At 36.1% G+C, this 17,201-nt stretch overlaps 1 protein-coding gene across 1 annotated transcript in view; it reads right to left on the bottom strand.

The window, feature by feature from the left end:
- DYM (dymeclin) overlaps window positions 1–17,201 on the bottom strand; it is a 375,316-nt gene that overhangs the window by 221,099 nt on the left and 137,016 nt on the right. Inside the window, exon 11 of the mRNA XM_082853166.1 lies at window positions 15,340–15,465. Within this exon, the coding sequence (XP_082709292.1) occupies window positions 15,340–15,465 (126 nt within the window). The remainder of the gene's footprint in view (window positions 1–15,339; window positions 15,466–17,201) is intronic.

Raw genomic sequence — 17,201 nt, 5'->3', positions numbered from 1 at the left:
AGGAATCACTCCCCTAGATCCTGCAGAGACAGCATGGTCCTGCCGACACCTTGCTTTTGGACTTCTAGTCTCCACAACAGTAACAAGCAATTTCTGTTGTTTTAAGCCACCCAGTTTGTTATGGCAGCACTAGTAAACTGATACATTTAAGTATTCGTTTGCATCCAAATTTTTTCACTCAATAGGTCTTTGCAACTCCTCTATATTGATAGATATATATAAGAAGAATTATGTTTACCACATACGCCAAGGTCTAATAGTACTAGTTGTTTTTTTAATGAACTGCTTCTATACTAGTTAGTAAATAGCTGCTGCCCCAAGACACTCCTCCAGGACTTCCTCGTGGTTTGGCAATTAATGTACAGCAGAGGACAAAGGACAAAGGATATATGGACAACAGCCATTTTTACTGGATGATTTTGATGCCATGACAGTTAAATACTTGAAAACCACCTCTATTTCATTCCAGGCAAGCACGGTACAGTCTTGTGCCAATAGGTCACATTTTTTTATCCACTCTTCTATTATGGAAATTTAGGTTATTTCCAGTTTTTTCCCTATTAAAATAAATGTTACAATATAGATCCTTACCCTCATTATCCAAAATCTCACGACATTAAACTCAGAAACCAGGGGGTCCTTACTCTCCATACTTGTAGTATCTGGCCATTAATTAGCTAAAGTCAGGAATTACACAGATTTTGAAAACAAAAATATCTGTAAAATCCCTGTTATACGTTACCCAGTGTGTGGTATTCAGTGACTTCACAAGCACTTTGGCAAGAGTTTGTTAGGAAGCAGAATTACTAAGTCATTGAGCCCCTCCTTTTAAAAATATATGTATAGAGGCTAAACAATACACTACTAAATAACCAAGAGATCACTGAAGAAATCAAAGAGGAAATCAAAAAATACCTAAAAACAACGACAATGAAAATACGACCCAAAACCTATGGGATGCAACAAAAGCAGTTCTAAGAGAGAAGTTTATAGCAATACAATCTTACCTCAAGAAACGAGAAACATCTCAAGTAAACAATCTAACCTTACACCTAAAGCAATTAGAGAAAGAAGAACAAAAAACCCTCAAAGTTAGCAGAAGGAAAGAAATCATAAAGATCAGATCACAAATAAATGAAAAAGAAATGAAGGAAACAATAGCAAAGATCAATAAAACTAAAAGCTGGTTCATTGAGAAGATAAACAAAATTGATAAAACATTAGCCAGGCTCAACAAGAAAAAAAGGGAGAAGACTCAAATCAATAGAATTAGAAATGAAAAAGGAAAAGTGACTGACACTGCAGAAATACAAAGGATCATGAGAGATTACTAGAAGCAACTATAAGCCAATAAAATGGAAAACCTGGAGGAAATGCACAAATTCTTAGAAAAACACAACCTTCCTAGATTGAACCAGGAAGAAACAGAAAAAATAAATAGACCAATCACAAGCACTGAAATTGAAACTGTGAGTAAAAATCTTCCAACAAACAAAAGCTCAGGACCAGATGGGTACACAGGCGAATTCTACCAAACATTTAGAGAAGAGCTAACACCTATCCTTCTCAAACTCTTCCAAAATATAGCAGAGGGAGAAACACTCCCAAACTCATTCTACGAGGCCACCATCACTCTGATACTGAAAGCAGACAAAGATGTCACAAAAAAAGAAAACTACAGGGCAATATCACTGATGAACACAGATGCAAAAATCCTCAACAAAATACTAGCAAACAGAATCCAACAACACGTTAAAGGGATCATACACCGTGATCAAGTGGGGTTTACCCCAGGAATGCAAGGATTCTTCAATATACGCAAATCAATCAGTGTGATAAACCATATTAACAAACTGAAGGATAAAAACCACATGATCATCTCAATAGATGCAGAAAAAGCTTTCGACAAAATTCAACACCCATTTTTGATAAAAACACTCCAGAAAGTAGGCATAGAGGAAACTTATCTCAACAAAATAGAGGCCATAAATGACAAACCCACAGCCAACATTGTTCTCAAAGGTGAAAAACTGAAACCATTTCCACTAAGATCAGGAACACAACAAGGTTGCCCACTCTCACCACTATTATTCAGCATAGTTTTGGATGTTTTAGCCACAGCAATCAGAGAAGATAAAGAAACAAAAGGAATCCAAATCAGAAAGGAAGAAGTAAAACTGTCACTGTTTGCAGATGGCATGATACTAAACATAGAGAATCCTAAAGATGCTACCAGAAAACTACTAGAGCTAACCAATGAAATCGCTTGCATTCCTATACACTACTGATGAAAAATCTGAAAGAGAAATTAAGGAAACACTCCCATTTACCATTGCAACAAAAAGAATAAAATACCTAGGAATAAACCTACCTAAGGATATAAAAGATCTGGTTGCAGAAAATTATAAAACACTGGTGAAGGAAATTAAAGATGATACAAACAGATGGAGAGATATACCATGTTCTTGGATTGGAAGAATCAACATTGTGAAAATGACTCTACTACCCAAAGCAATCTACAGATGCAATGCAATCCGTATCAAACTACCAATGGCATTTTTCACAGAACTAGAACAAAAAATTTCACAGTTTATATGAAAACACGAAAGACCCTGAACAGCCAAAGCAATCTTGAGAAAGAAAAACAGAGCTGGAGGAATCAGGCTCCCAGACTTCAGACTATACTACAAAGCTACAGTAATCAAGACAGTATGGTACTGGCACAAAAACAGAAATATAGATCAATGGAACAGGATAGAAATCCCAGAGATAAACCCATGCACATATGGTCACCTTATCCTTGATAAAGGAGGCAAGAATATACAATGGAGAAAAGACAGCCTCTTCAATAAGTGGTGCTGGGAAAACTGGACAGCTACATGTAAAAGAATGAAATTAGAACATGCCCTAACACCACACACAAAAATAACCTTAAAATGGATTAAAGACCTAAATGTAAGGCCAGAAACTATCAAACTCTTAGAGGAAAACATAGGCAGGACACTCTACAACATAAATCACAGCAAGACCCTTTTTGACCCACTTCCTAGAGAAATGGAAATAAAAACAAAACTAAACAAATGGGACCTAATGAAACTTCAAAGCTTTTGCACAGCAAAGGAAACCATAAACAAGACCAAAAGACGACCCTCAGAATGGGAGAAAATATTTGCAAATGAAGCAACTGACAAAGGATTAATCTCCAAAATTTACAAGCAGCTCATGTAGCTCAATATCAAAAAAACAAACAACCCAATCCAAAAATGGGCAGAAGACCTAAACAGACATTTATGCAGATAAAATATACAGATTGCCAACAAACACATGAAAGGATGCTCAACATCACTAATCATTGGAGAAATGCAAATCAAAACTACAATGAGGTATCACCTCACACCAGTCAGAATGGCCATCATCAAAAAATCTACAAACAATAAATGCTGGAGAGGGTGTTGAGAAAAGGGAACCCTTTTGTACTGTTGATGGGAATGTAAATTGATACAGCCACTATGGAGAACAGCATGGAAGTTCCTTAAAAAAACTAAAAATCGAACTACCATATGACCCAGCAATCCCACTACTGGGCATATACCCTGAGGAAACCATAATTCAAAGAGAGTCATGGATCACAATGTTCATTGCAGCACTATTTACAATAGCCGGGTCTCAGAAGCCACCTAAGTGTCCACTGACAGATGAATGGATAAAGAAGATGTGGCACATATACACAATGGAATATTACTCTGCCATAAAAAGAAACAAAACTGAGTTATTTGTAGTGAGGTGGATGGACCTAGAGTCTATCATACAGAGTGGAGTAAGTCAGAAAGAGAAAAACAAATACCGTATGCTAACACATATATATGGAATCTAAAAAGAAAAAGAAAAAGAAAAAGAAAAAAGGTTCTGAAGAACCTAGGGGCAGGACAGGAATAAAGACACAGACATAGAGAATGGACTTGAGGACACGGGGAAGGGGAAGGGTAAGCTGGGACGAAGTGAGAAAATGGCATGGACATACATACACTACCAAATGTAAAATAGATAGCTAGTGGGAAGCAGCCACATAGCACAGGGAGATCAGCTTGGTGCTTTGTGACCACCTAGAGGGGTGAGACAGGGATGGGATGGTGGGGGAGAGACACTAGATGGAGGGGATATAGGGATATATGTATACGTATAGCTGACTCACCTTGTTATACAGCAGAAACTAAGAAACTATTGTAAAGCAATTATACTCCAGTAAAGACGTTTAAAAAAACATGTATGTTTTGATCAGTATTAACTAAAAACCACAGAGCAACACAGTAGCACCAGCCACAAGTGGGGATTTAAATTCAAAGTTAATAAAATTAAAAATTCAATCCCTCAGTCACACTGGTCAGATTTCAAGTGCTGCCATTATCAGACAGTGCAGTTGCAGCAGATTTCTATCAACACAGAAAGTTCAACTGAATAGCCTGGTATAGAGAACACCACTGTATCCATCATCCAGTTTTAGCAAATGTTAATATTTTTGCTTTTGAAGCACCTAAAGCCCCCCAGCTACTCCTCCCTGACCCTCTAACCTCTGACAACACTCTCCTAAATTTGGTACTTCATTACCATGAATATTTTTGAATTTATTATTGTCAATACATATAGCTCTGTTTCATTCACTGTAGCTCCTCTGCAGTATTTCATTTATGTTATCAGGTGTTTGCAAGTTTTGAACACTACAAACAATCCTACAATGAACACTGCTTCAAACGTGCTCTTGTGAATCTATGGAAAAGTTTTTCCTAGGACTCAAACCAGGAAATGGAATTGCTCAGAGGTAGAGTATTTACTTCTGCAGGTAATTTGAGGAATGTGAAAGGCCAAATTCCTCACAAAAGTGGTTCTACCAGTTTATACTGTCACCACCAGTATATGAGAGTTCTCTTTTTCTGTATTCTCACCTGATATATGAGATCTCATAATTTTTGCCAATCTGATGAGTACAGAATATTTCAGTTGTCTTAATTAGCACGATCCCGAAAAATCATCAGGTTGAGCATTAAAAATGCTCAAATTAAACCTTTAAAAATGCTTAGTGGGGGAAATTCCCCAGCAGTCCAGCGGTTAGGACTCCACGCTTTCACTGCCAGTCGCCTGGGGTGAGGGCCCGGGGTCAATCCCTGGTCAGTGAACTAGGATCCCACAAGCCTCACAGCACAGCCAAAACGAAACAAAAAACTTGTTTAAAAAAAAAAAAATAATAATAATAATGCTTACCAGTCATTCAGGTTTTTTATTGTTCTTCTATTACTTTGCCCATTATTCTAGCAATACTTTGCTTTTGTGACTGATTATAAGGATTCTTTATAAATTAAAAATGCTGGGACTTCCCTGGTGGCGCAGTGGTTAAGAATCCGCCCGCCAATGCACTGGACTGGGTTCGAGCCCTGGTCCGGGAAGATCCCACATGCCGCGCAGCAACTAAGCCCGTGTGCCACAACGACTGAGCCTGTGCTCTAGACCCCGCATGCCGCAACTACTGAAGTCTGCGCGCCTAGAGCCTGTGCTCCGCAACAAGAGAAGCCACTGCAATGAGAAGCCCCCACTCACTGCAACTAGAGAAAGCCTGCGCACAGCAACGAAGACCCAACGCAGACAAAAATAAATAAATAAATAATAAATTTGTTTAAAAAATAAAATGTTAACCCTGTCTTCCTGTCTGCGTCTTGTTTTCACTTGCTGTAACAGTGAAAACTTTCATTTTCATGAAATTCATTCATTTTAATGTAGTCAAACTTATTAATCTTTTCATTCATGGTTTATACATTTTATGCTTAAGAAATTCCTTTCTCAAGTTCATAGTAACATTACCCTTTAATTTCTCTTTGAAGATTTTAAAATAGAGCTTTTCACATCTAGGTCCTAGTAATCCCAGTGGAATTCTTCCTTGTGCGTGGAGCAAGATAATCTAATTTTACTTTTTCCATTCGGATGAGCCATGTTCTCACTCTCAGCACAATTTATTTATTACTTCTGTCACAGTTCATGTTTGAGTGTGTAGTTTCTGCACTATCTAAGTTCTTTTCCATTTATTTGTTTTCTATTCCCTTGTTAATAAAACACAAACTTAAGTACTAAAGTTTTATAACTAGTCGATCTGGTAGGGTGAGTAACTCCACAATGAACTGCTTCAAAAACTCTCTAGGCTTTTTGCTTTTCCCTTCGATTTCTGGGATCAGCTTCTCAAGTCTCACAAAAAACTGCTGAGATTCTGATCAGATGAACATAGCAATTAATTTGGAGGCAAAATTAACAACTTTATGACACTGAGTCTTCCCATCTGTGAACATGGTATCTTTCTCCATTTATTAAGCTATATTTAATATCTTTCATTTAGGTAATTTATGCCATTAAAATATTGTACTTCTTTTAGATTAATTCCTGGGTTTCACTGTAGTTTTACTGCCATTGTAAGTAGTATCCCTATATCACATTTTGAAGTCCTTTGTTATTAGTATGCAGATATAGTATTTATTTTGTATACTGATTTCTGACCCAGAAAATTTGTTCCACTTTCCTAACAGTTCTAATATTAGAGTCTTGAATTTTCTATGTAGTCAGTCATAACATCTGCAAATACTGACACTTAGATTTCCTTTCTTTTTAATTTTAAAATCATTTATAGCTTGTTCTAGTCTTAATGACCTGCTTAGAATTCTGGTACAACATTGAGAAGTGGTAATAAAGGGCATACACACTTTGTTCTGACTTTCAAGGGAAGACTTTTAAAATTCCCCAATCAAATATAATTCTTAACTATAGGTTTTGGTAGATATCTTCTGTTGAGACAAGGAATTTCCTTTCTACCCTTATTTTGTTAAGGTTTTTTAAAATCATAAATAAGTACTGACTTTTATCAAATGCTTTTCCTGCATCCGTTGAGGTGATTATATGTCTTTTTTACTCTTAAATTAATGAATTACATTAAGATATTTTCTAATATGAAACCATCCTTGCATTCCTGCAATACTTGGTATGACAGACATACTCTTTTTCCTATCTTGCTTTATTCCATTTTACCATATTAGATTTATAAGCTTTGTGACTACATTTGTGTCAGTATTGCTTCTCAATTCAAAATCCACTCTTCTTTGCCCTGCTTTGTGATACCAAAGCTGAACACTGTAGACATTTCTCCTTTGTTGGCTGTCTTGATGTTAAGTTTCATCAACAGAGGACATTTGGAAGGACACCTCAACATCAGAGCAAGAGGAAAGCTCTTTCTTCCCTTCTTCAATGTAGTGTTTTCCATGCAGTAACCAAAAACAGATCAGCATGGGGGACCTTGTAACGTTCACCTAAGTGACCTTCACAGTTCCACTTTGGCCCACATCCTCTGACATGTTTCTTCACTACTGGCAAACTGCATATTCCTGGGACAACCAGGTCCTCTTCCTCAGATATCTGGCCCTCAGCTTTGGATGCATATGGGGAAGCTTCCTTTAAATTTCTAAATTCCTTCCTCCTCCTCTGTCAGATTAATGATAACAGTTACTTTTTGCACTTGTCTTTTCTATCCTCTTTAGAGTTGGCAGTTTCTTTCTTAAAAGACTAAATATACTAAATATTTTAGGTTTGCAGGCCATATAGTCTCTGTCACCCATGACTCGACTCTACTGTTGTCACTTGAGAGCAGCTGTGGAGACTACATTAACAAATAGTTGTGGCTGTTCTACAATAAAGTTTTATTTACAAAAAACAAGCAGCTGGCCTGCTGGCCATACTTTGCTGAATTCCTTCAACAGTCTGTTGGTGCTGATGGTAATGATGACAGGTAAGAATGAATTACAATAATTCACTATCTGTCAACTGAAAATTTGATATGAATACCACAGCAATGTAGTAGATCAGTAGAACAGTGATATGCAAGAAGTGATTTTTTTTCTTATTAGAAATAGAAAGTGAAGCAGGTAGTAATTTTGCACATTACAGTATTTGGGTTTAATATGAAAATTTACCAATTTAGAACAAGTTGAACACATATATTCAACATGAAAGATACTTTTGATTGTATTAGTACATAAGAAATTTCAAATTTCTCAGCTTGTTTATTATTTTACTTTATTTTTCATGTTCAACCTGGTTTGAAGGATAGTTATTCTACTTTAATTACATATGATCAGCAATTACACTTGCATGGTACCCAAGTGCTCAAAAGCTTTATGCGCTATGGGATTTTTCTATATTTCTTAATGAAACTAGTATCTTAAGACTCATCAGCATAATCATGACACTTTGCTGTAGCATATAATCTTCTGCATGTCTCTTGGTACATATGTACATACATTTCTTTGCATATATACCTAGTAGAATTGCTGGATGTTTGTTCAACATATTCAAATTAGGTAGAAAATGACAGTAAGTTTACCAAAGGAGTTGTAACAATTTAAAACCCCGCCAGCAGCTCCTCATCCTATCCAATATTAGGTATCATCATCCTTTTTAATTTTAGTCATTCTGGTAGGTGTATACTGGTACCCCATTGTGGCTTTAATTTGCAATTCCCTAATTACAAATGAAGTTTTTAAAACACTTTTTAACATGTTTATTGACCATTTAGATACTGTCCTTTTTGAAGTGCTTCTTCAAGCCTGCTGTTCATTTTATTACTGTGTCTTTTTCTTACTGGTTTGTAGGCGTTCATTATATATGTTAAATATAAACCATTTGTGAGTAATATATATATAGCAATATTTTCTTCGACTATCTGGCTTGATTTTTCATTCTCTTACTAGTATTTTTTGATAAATAAATTTTAAATTTTAATCTAGTTTGGTTTATTAATCTTTTCTTTTATTGCTAACGCTTGCAGAGGCCTGTTTGAGAATCTTTCCTTGTCCCCAAATCATGAAGATATTCTCCTCCATCATCTTCCAGAAGCTTTACTGTTTTGTTCCTTATATTAACATCTAGAATTCATCAGAAATTGGTTTTTGGGTATGGAGTGAGTAGGGGATCAGGTTCATTTTTTCCCCATATGGGTAACTAACCATTTAATGAAAAGACCTTTCTCTGTGGCAACCTTTGAAACAAGCTGTGTTCACATATAGAGTTCTCATATCCAGCAGATCAAGTCCTCCTACTTTGTTCCTCTTCTACAAGGGCATTTCAGCTATTCTTGGCCCTTTTCACTTCTAAGTAAATTGTAGAATTTACACATACATTTACACTCTCACATTCAAAAGAAAAATACTTCGAAGGGGGGAATTTCATTAAATATATATATCAATATAGGGGTAAAGATATCCTTGCAATAGTAATATTTCTAATGTATTAACATAAAAGTCTACATTTATTTCAGTTTTCTTTAATCTTTCTCAATGTTTTAGAATTTTCTAAGTAGAGATCATACACATCTTTCACCACATTTATTCTAAGGTGTTTGATATCTTACCATGCTATTGTAAAAGGTATCTTTTGAAAAATCCATATTCTACTTATTGCTGGTATGAGAAATACAATTTTTTTAAGATTGATCTTACATCCACCAATTTTACTAAACTCACTTACTAACTCTAACATTTTATTTATAGATTTCTTTGAATTTTCTATCTATACAATCATATCATCTGAAAAAAGTTTTATTTGCTTTCTAGTATTACATATTTTAGTTATTTTTCTTTCCATAATACACTGAATAGACCTCCAATCACATGTTCAATAGAGTACTGTCAGCAGATATCCTTGACTTGTTCATGATCTCAGAATGAAGACTTTTAACATTTTATCATTAGATATGATGCTTAACACAGTTGTTATTTCTTTTTTTGGTAGATACCCTTCATCAGATTAAGAATTTTCCTCCTGATTCATTAAGTTTTGTTTTTTGTTTGTTTGCTTATTTGTTTTCTTTGTGGTTTTTTTGTTTTTTTTTTGCGGTACGTGGGCCTCTCACTGTTGTGGCCTCTCCCATTGCGGAGCACAGGCTCCAGACGCGCAGGCTCAGTGGCCATGGCTCACGGGCCCAGACGCTCCTCGGCATGTGGGATCTTCCCAGACCGGGGCATGAACCCGTGTCCCCTGTATCGGCAGCCGGCCTCTCAACCACTGCGCCACCAGGGAAGCCCCTGCTTATTTGTTTTTAAAGAATAAAGAGACTGAATTTTACACAATACTTTCTTGGTATCTATTTAGATTTATCATTTGACAGTTCTCCTTTATTCTGTTAAAATGATGAATTACATTCATTGTTTTCCAAATGTTAAGCCAACCTTTCTTTCATTCCTGAATAAATCCACCTTGATTATGACATGTTATCATTTCACATATTGCTGGTTCAGTTTGTTTATATTTTGTTTCTTCTTTCCTGTCTATTTGCATAAATGACACGTGCCTGCAATTATCCTTAAATTTTGTTAAATTTGGTATCAAGATTATGTTGGCCTCCTAAAATGAGTTGGAAAGAGTTCCCTTTTTTCTACCAACTAGATGAGCTTCTATAAGACTGGTGTTATTTCTTCCTTCAATTTTCAGAAGAATTCATAGGTAAAAAATCATCTGTGCCTACAATTTTCTATTTAGGATGATTTTACATTACAAAGTCAATTTCTTTAATATAAACAATTATTTTGATTTTCTGTTCCTTCTGTGAGCTTTGCTTAAGTTTTTTCTAGAGGGGGAGGGGATGTGTCCATTTCATGTAACATTTAAATTTTATGGTATAAAATTACTTGTATCAATAGTATCCTCTGAGGATTTTTAAATATCTGTGGAACCTTTCCTGATCTCCTCTTATGCACTTGCACTCTCAATAATAAATGTTTGTAGTTTTTTTTCTTGATCATCTTTCTAGGGATTTATCAATCTTACTAGTTTCATATATTTTGCTTGTAATAGAAAAGCAGAAAGATATAAAATCAAAGATCTAAGCTTCTACCTAAAGAATTGAAAAAAATAAAGAACAAGTAAAGCTTAAGCAAGCAGAAGAAAGGAAATAAAGAGCAGACATTAATGACATTTTTAAAAATTGAGAAAATTCAATGGAATCAAAAGTTGGTCCTTTGAAAAGATTTTAATGGAGGGAAGGAAGAAAGGGAGAATGGGAGGGAGGGAGAAGGAGAGGGAAAAAAGAAAGGAGAAGAGAAGAGGAGAGAGAAGAGAAGAGAAGAGAAGAGAAGAGAAGAGAAGAGAAGAGAAGAGAAGAGAAGAGAAGAGAAGAGAAGAAAAACCTCTAGCCAGATAGATGAAGAATAAGAGAGAAAAGACACACATTCCAATACCAAGATTGAGAGAGGTTAACATCTCTATGGCCATTACAGATATTAAAAGGTAATAAGTTTAAAAAAAAGGTAATAAGAATGTATTATGAACAACTAATGACAATGAATGCAATACCTTAGAAGTGTACAAATACCTTGAAATACACAAAGTACCAAAGCTCAAAACTTAACCAAATTGTATATGAAAATACATATAAAAGGATACTACATCATGGCCAAGCACAGTTTATCCCATAAATGCAAGGGTGATTTAATATTCAAAAATTAATCAGTATATAATTCACTATACTTACAGACTGGAAAAAAATCCACGTGATTCAGAATATATAAAGAAGCCTTACAAGCCAATAGTAAGACAAAAATCCAATTTTTAAAAAAGGAGGTATGGGGGGCTTCCCTGGTGGCGCAGTGGTTGAGAGTCTGCCTGCCAATGCAGGGGACACGGGTTCGAGCCCTGGTCTGGGAGGATCCCACATGCCGCAGAGCGGCTGGGCCCGTGAGCCACAATTACTGAGCCTGCACGTCTGGAGCCTGTGCTCCGCAGCAAGAGAGGCCGCAATAGTGAGAGGCCTGCGCACCGTGATGAAGAGTGGCCCCCGCTTGCTACAGCTGGAGAAAGCCCTCGCACAGAAACGAAGACCCAACACAGCCATAAATAGATAAATAAATAAATTTTTTTAAAAAAAGGAGGTATGGCTAAACAAGGCAACGTGAGGGACATCCCCGTGGTGATGGAATTGCTCTGAATCATGACTATTTCAAAGTCCATGTCTTGGTTGTGGTACTATACTACTGTTTTGCAATTATAGCTGTCACTGAGTGAAAACAGGTAAAAGGTACATGGGATCTCTCTGAATTTTTCTTACAACTACAATTTCAAAATAAGAAGTATAATTTAAAACAATGGGGAAAAACTTGGAAAATACTTCACAAAAGCAAATATATAAGCACATGAAAAGTACATGAAAAATGCTCAGTAACACTGGGTATTAAGAAATGATAATTCTAACCAGAATAAGATACCAGAATATATTTCACAGACAGCTAGGTCCACGGTGGATGATTCCATGTAGAGAACTTTGTAAAAACACTTGACTTACTCATTTTTACTATTACACATAAAAAGGAAAAGGATAAAAGTAAACAGATCAACAAGAAAGTTAGACTCTAGAGAAAAAGAACAATTTGTTTAAACACCTGAATATCATCTAGAATATCCTGAGATCCTTATGGAATGGACTTGAATGTTGACTGAATCTAATGCCTTCCCTATCTTACCATCCCTGTTTTGGCAGTCAGTAAAATTTAATTTTAATGCAAAATCCTGTGCTAACTTAAAATTGTTTTAATTACCAAATGTAATGAAGATACAAAAAAGTACACAAAATAATATAATAAAAAGTATATCCACTGTTAAATTATGTCAAATCTTAATATTTTGGTCAGATATGGTTCAAAGTTTTGTGTGGTTACTTCTTTTACTTTTGTTTTTGCTGCTGCTGAAGTGAAAAGAATATTACAGACCTAGGGGAAGCCCCACTGTGCACCCTTCCCCATTTTCATTCCCCTTTCTTGCTCTGATATAGCCAGTACCCTGACTGTTTTACTTTGCATGTTCCACACATTTTCAATATTATAAACAGTGCTTTAGATGACCACTAATAAGCATGTCCTCTCTGCAAATGTGCAAGAGACTTCCTAGATAACCTTGGAGTGAAATGCTGACTTGTGGGGTATACACAGCTTCAATTGTACCTGTATCCCTTAAAACTAAACACACACCTGTCTTATGACCCAGCAATTCTACTCCTAGGTATATGCCCAAAAGGATGAGTGCACATGTCCACCAAAATACATGTTCAAAAATGTGCACAGCTGCTTTAGCAAAAATAGCCCCAAAGTGGGGAAAAAAAAGCCCAATATCCACCAAGAAGGGCATGAATATATATACTGTGGCATATTCATACAATGGAATAGTACACAGCAATAATAAAGAACAAACTAATGATACAGTAACATGGGTGAATTTCAGCAACACTATCTTCAGTGAAAGAAGCCAAAATAAAAGAGAACACCCTAATTTCATTTCCTAATGCCCAGTAATAGTAAAAGCATTTTTCGTGTACTTTGCATGTGCTTACATATCTTCTTTTGAAAAGTAGTTTTCCAAATTTCTCCCCAATGTTTTAAATTATACTTTTTTATTTTGAAATAATTGTAGTTTTAAGAAAAATGCAGAGATATCCCATGTATCCTTTACCCATTTTCCCCCAGTGACAACTATAATTCAAGGAGAAGCAAAAACTAACCTATTAGGAGGGAATTCAGAATATAGTTTCGTGTGGGATATTGACCAGAATAGGGCAAAAGGGAGTCTTCTACTATGCTAGAAATGTTCAATAACTTGATCTGGGTGGTAATAATACAGGTATATATATATACATAGAAACTCATAAGTTGTACCTTTAAAATTTGTGTACTTTCTGTTTTATACTTCAATTTTAAAATGTTTTCTAAGAATCATCTGGTTTTTCAACTTCTTATCAAAAGAAAGATAAATGCTATTTTAAAAAAAAACTAAGTCAGTGCAAATATTTTCTCTCATGGTACTTTACTAAATAAAAGAATCAAAAAAATGTGTATGTTTTATCCTCTTTCTACAGTGTCAAGATCCCTTAAACCTTAGTTGAAATGATGGTCATGCTACGTAAGAGGCAAAAATAGTTTCAGCAGGAATAGTAGAGAAGAGTAAAGATGACATGAAAGCTCTACTGAAGAAGAAGGTGTCTGTACCCAAAGAAGAGTGAGACCCCTATAGCCCCATTCTCCCAATCGACTCCCACACTAGACTGGAAGAATCCCTTCTCAGAAATTGATCAATTACCCCAAAAGAAAAGGCCTACAGTGAGTAGGACACCCAGAGAAATAGAATATGTAGAGCTCATTACGCTGAAGAAGTCTTGCCCACACACAGAACTTGCAATCAACATTTTAGTGCATGCTCCTCGATAGAAACAGATAAGCAAGAATCACCACACATTTCAGGAAAGCCTCCAACGAGGACTAAGACAGGAGCCAAAGATGAAAATGAAACGGAGAAAATATGCAGTATGTTTTAACAGCTTTAGAGGGGGTTCTCGGTTCTGCTAAAGTTGGGAGTTGCATTAGTGATTGGTAAATGAATATAAAACAGGGCAATGATGTGCTACAGAAAAATTAAAACATGTACAAGAAAGGAAATACAATTATCATACACCCCATCTGAGGGTAGAATAATAGTTAACAAAATCATAATAATGTAAAAGCTGAGTTAACCAAAAATGATAATAAGATGGAAGAAGGAAAAAGTCTCTGTGCTGGAAAGGGGTCTAGGAACCCAGAGGGAACACTCAAGATGTGCAGGAGGGAGAGCAGTTAATCTCTAAATCTGAAAAATCAAGAAATAATATAAGCATGTTATTTAGAAACATGGAAAGAGCTGACAGCACTTGTCTTCGGAGAGTGGTAATCAGGTATGGGGTAGACACGGGGTCTGCTAGTTTGCATTAAAACCTAGTACTTCTGTGTAAGTTTTAAAACTATGTACATGTACTCCTTTGACACAAAGAAAATACCAAAGAGGAAGATAAAATCAGTTTGGGAATGGAACTCACAAACAGGACTAAAATGTAAAGAGTTAAATTATACTACACTATTTTACATTGTTTTACAAAACAATTTTCAGTCCTCTTCTTCTTCCCTATTCTTTCACTCATTCTATATAAAAGGAGCAAACCTGTTTGATAATTTCTGCCACAACTAAAAAGTGGAAATGGAGAGGAAAAATGATCTCACTGCAGCAAAAACATTCCTGTCAATTACTGAAGAAACTATTTTGACAGAGTTTTTAATAGTAGCTAATGGTCATTCAAAAAAAAAAAGCATCACTTCATAAATCTAAAGAAAGGCACACCATTTCTAAGTCAGGGACTTGCAGAAATATCTACCAGAAGGAAAAGAAGGAAGTAGGGTACTAAGGGTAGTAAATTTTATGGAGTGACATATCTGTTCTGTAACTCCGATTGAAGTGAAGGTAACTTACCACTTCATGAATGGATCTATTGAAGCCATCATCTTCTGTAAGGATCAACAATACTATAAGGGCCATATAGACATGGTGTGAATTTCTTTCTTCCACATGATACAGAATCTCGAGAATTGGTAAAACCTAGTGAATAAAAATTTTAATTTACTATTACCATTACTTTATTATAAAACCAATGTTTTAAATCTCTATACTTTTATCATGTACCCTTTGCTTTAATTTCATAAACCAGCCTGTGACTGAAAGTACTTTCCATTTGTATAACTAAAGGACCACCAGAGAAAAGCATCCTCTTCTGCAAAGGTCTGCCGCCATGTAAAGGTTGGGTTTACAGAGACCATTTAGGCTCCTGGTCAACACCTGACACTCAGTAGAGGCGATTTGGCCTCCAGCCCAGCAGGAACTTACACAATAAGGTATTCTTACAAACAATGCAATATATCAAGCATTACCTTCTTAACAGCAAAGATTGTAGGATAAAGGAACTGTTAACAACAAAATCAGATCAGCATAGTGAATTTCCTACCAGTAACATATTTTCTAATCACAGACTCAACAAGTTATAGAAGAAAAAGGAAAGGGAAGGACATCAGTTAAAACATTATAAAAGTAATCTATGCAAGACATTAAAAACAAAAACTAATATACAAGCCCCACCTCACCCCACCCCAGCCCCCCAAAAAATCCCCAAACAAAACCTTTTAACTTTTCACTGGTGTTGTCATCATATACAGACAACTGTTCCCCTGCATGATCTTTTGTACCAACATCCTTACCATGGAACTTTCTAGAGCCGATGATGTCATGGGCTTTCTGCTTATTCCCATCATTTTCCTCAGGCTACATCATGTTCAGAATTGTCTCTGCTTATATTCACTCACCCATTAGTAAATAAGCCTTTTCTTTACAAGTTTTTACTCACATGAGCAGTACACTGTCACATCCAATTTTGCTATTTAAGCCAATGTTTACCACATATAGCTGGTGCACAGATGGGTTCGTTCATCACATTTTTTTGTCCTTAGTGTCACTCTGACATAGAATATGCTCTTCAAATAAATTCTAATATTCCATGTTTACTCATTATTTTCATGTTTAATGCTGAAAAAAAGTGGCCACCAAATCCCTGGTGAATCCTGCTATCACTCTATAAAACTTGGTGCAGAGGGGACATTCCTGTTGCCACCAGCAAGCTGCCAGCTATTTCAGAGATGTTCACAATTTTATTAATGCATGAACAGTCCAACGTTATCTATAATTATGTATTTCAAACATGACATCAACACCTTAGTGAGGCAGCTTACTTTTCATAGAAACATTTTTGTTTACACATTAGTTATAACGGAAATCAATAATTGCCCATAGGAGTTGGAACCAATTTCACTCACATAGTAAAGGGTAATGTACATTTATATGATATCTGGCAACGGTACCTTAAAATAACTATAACACTCCAGGAACTGAGTTCAGACAGCCTTAGTGTCAAAGCCTGTTGAAGGGATAGGACACTTGGGAAACTGAGTTGAAAAATCACCCTTCCTTTTAGCCATACTCATCAGGAGTATGCGACAACTGTGACCAGCTACTTGAATTTAGTGAGCAGGCACTTAGTAGCGGAAAGGAACCAAAAGGGTATAAAAATCTTCTTGACAATGGCAGCCAGTGCTTCTTGGAGGACTTCATCCAGGCTGAATCATGGGCAGTGGGTGGCTGTTAAGGACCTAAAGGACAGGGAAGTTTGCTGTGCTGTGTGCTCTCTTGCTCTGCACTGTGACGCCATCTCTACGTACACTGTCTCCTACACTGTAAAACTCATACCTCTGCCTTTGCCTGGTGGCATCTCCCTATCAACCTCTTGA

The sequence above is a fragment of the Leucopleurus acutus genome, assembly GCF_964270905.1.
Source record: "Leucopleurus acutus genome assembly, chromosome: 13".
NCBI classification, from domain to species: Eukaryota; Metazoa; Chordata; class Mammalia; order Artiodactyla; family Delphinidae; genus Leucopleurus; species Leucopleurus acutus.
Note: the sequence above shows the minus strand (reverse complement) of the source record. Positions and strands in the feature narration are given on the sequence as shown.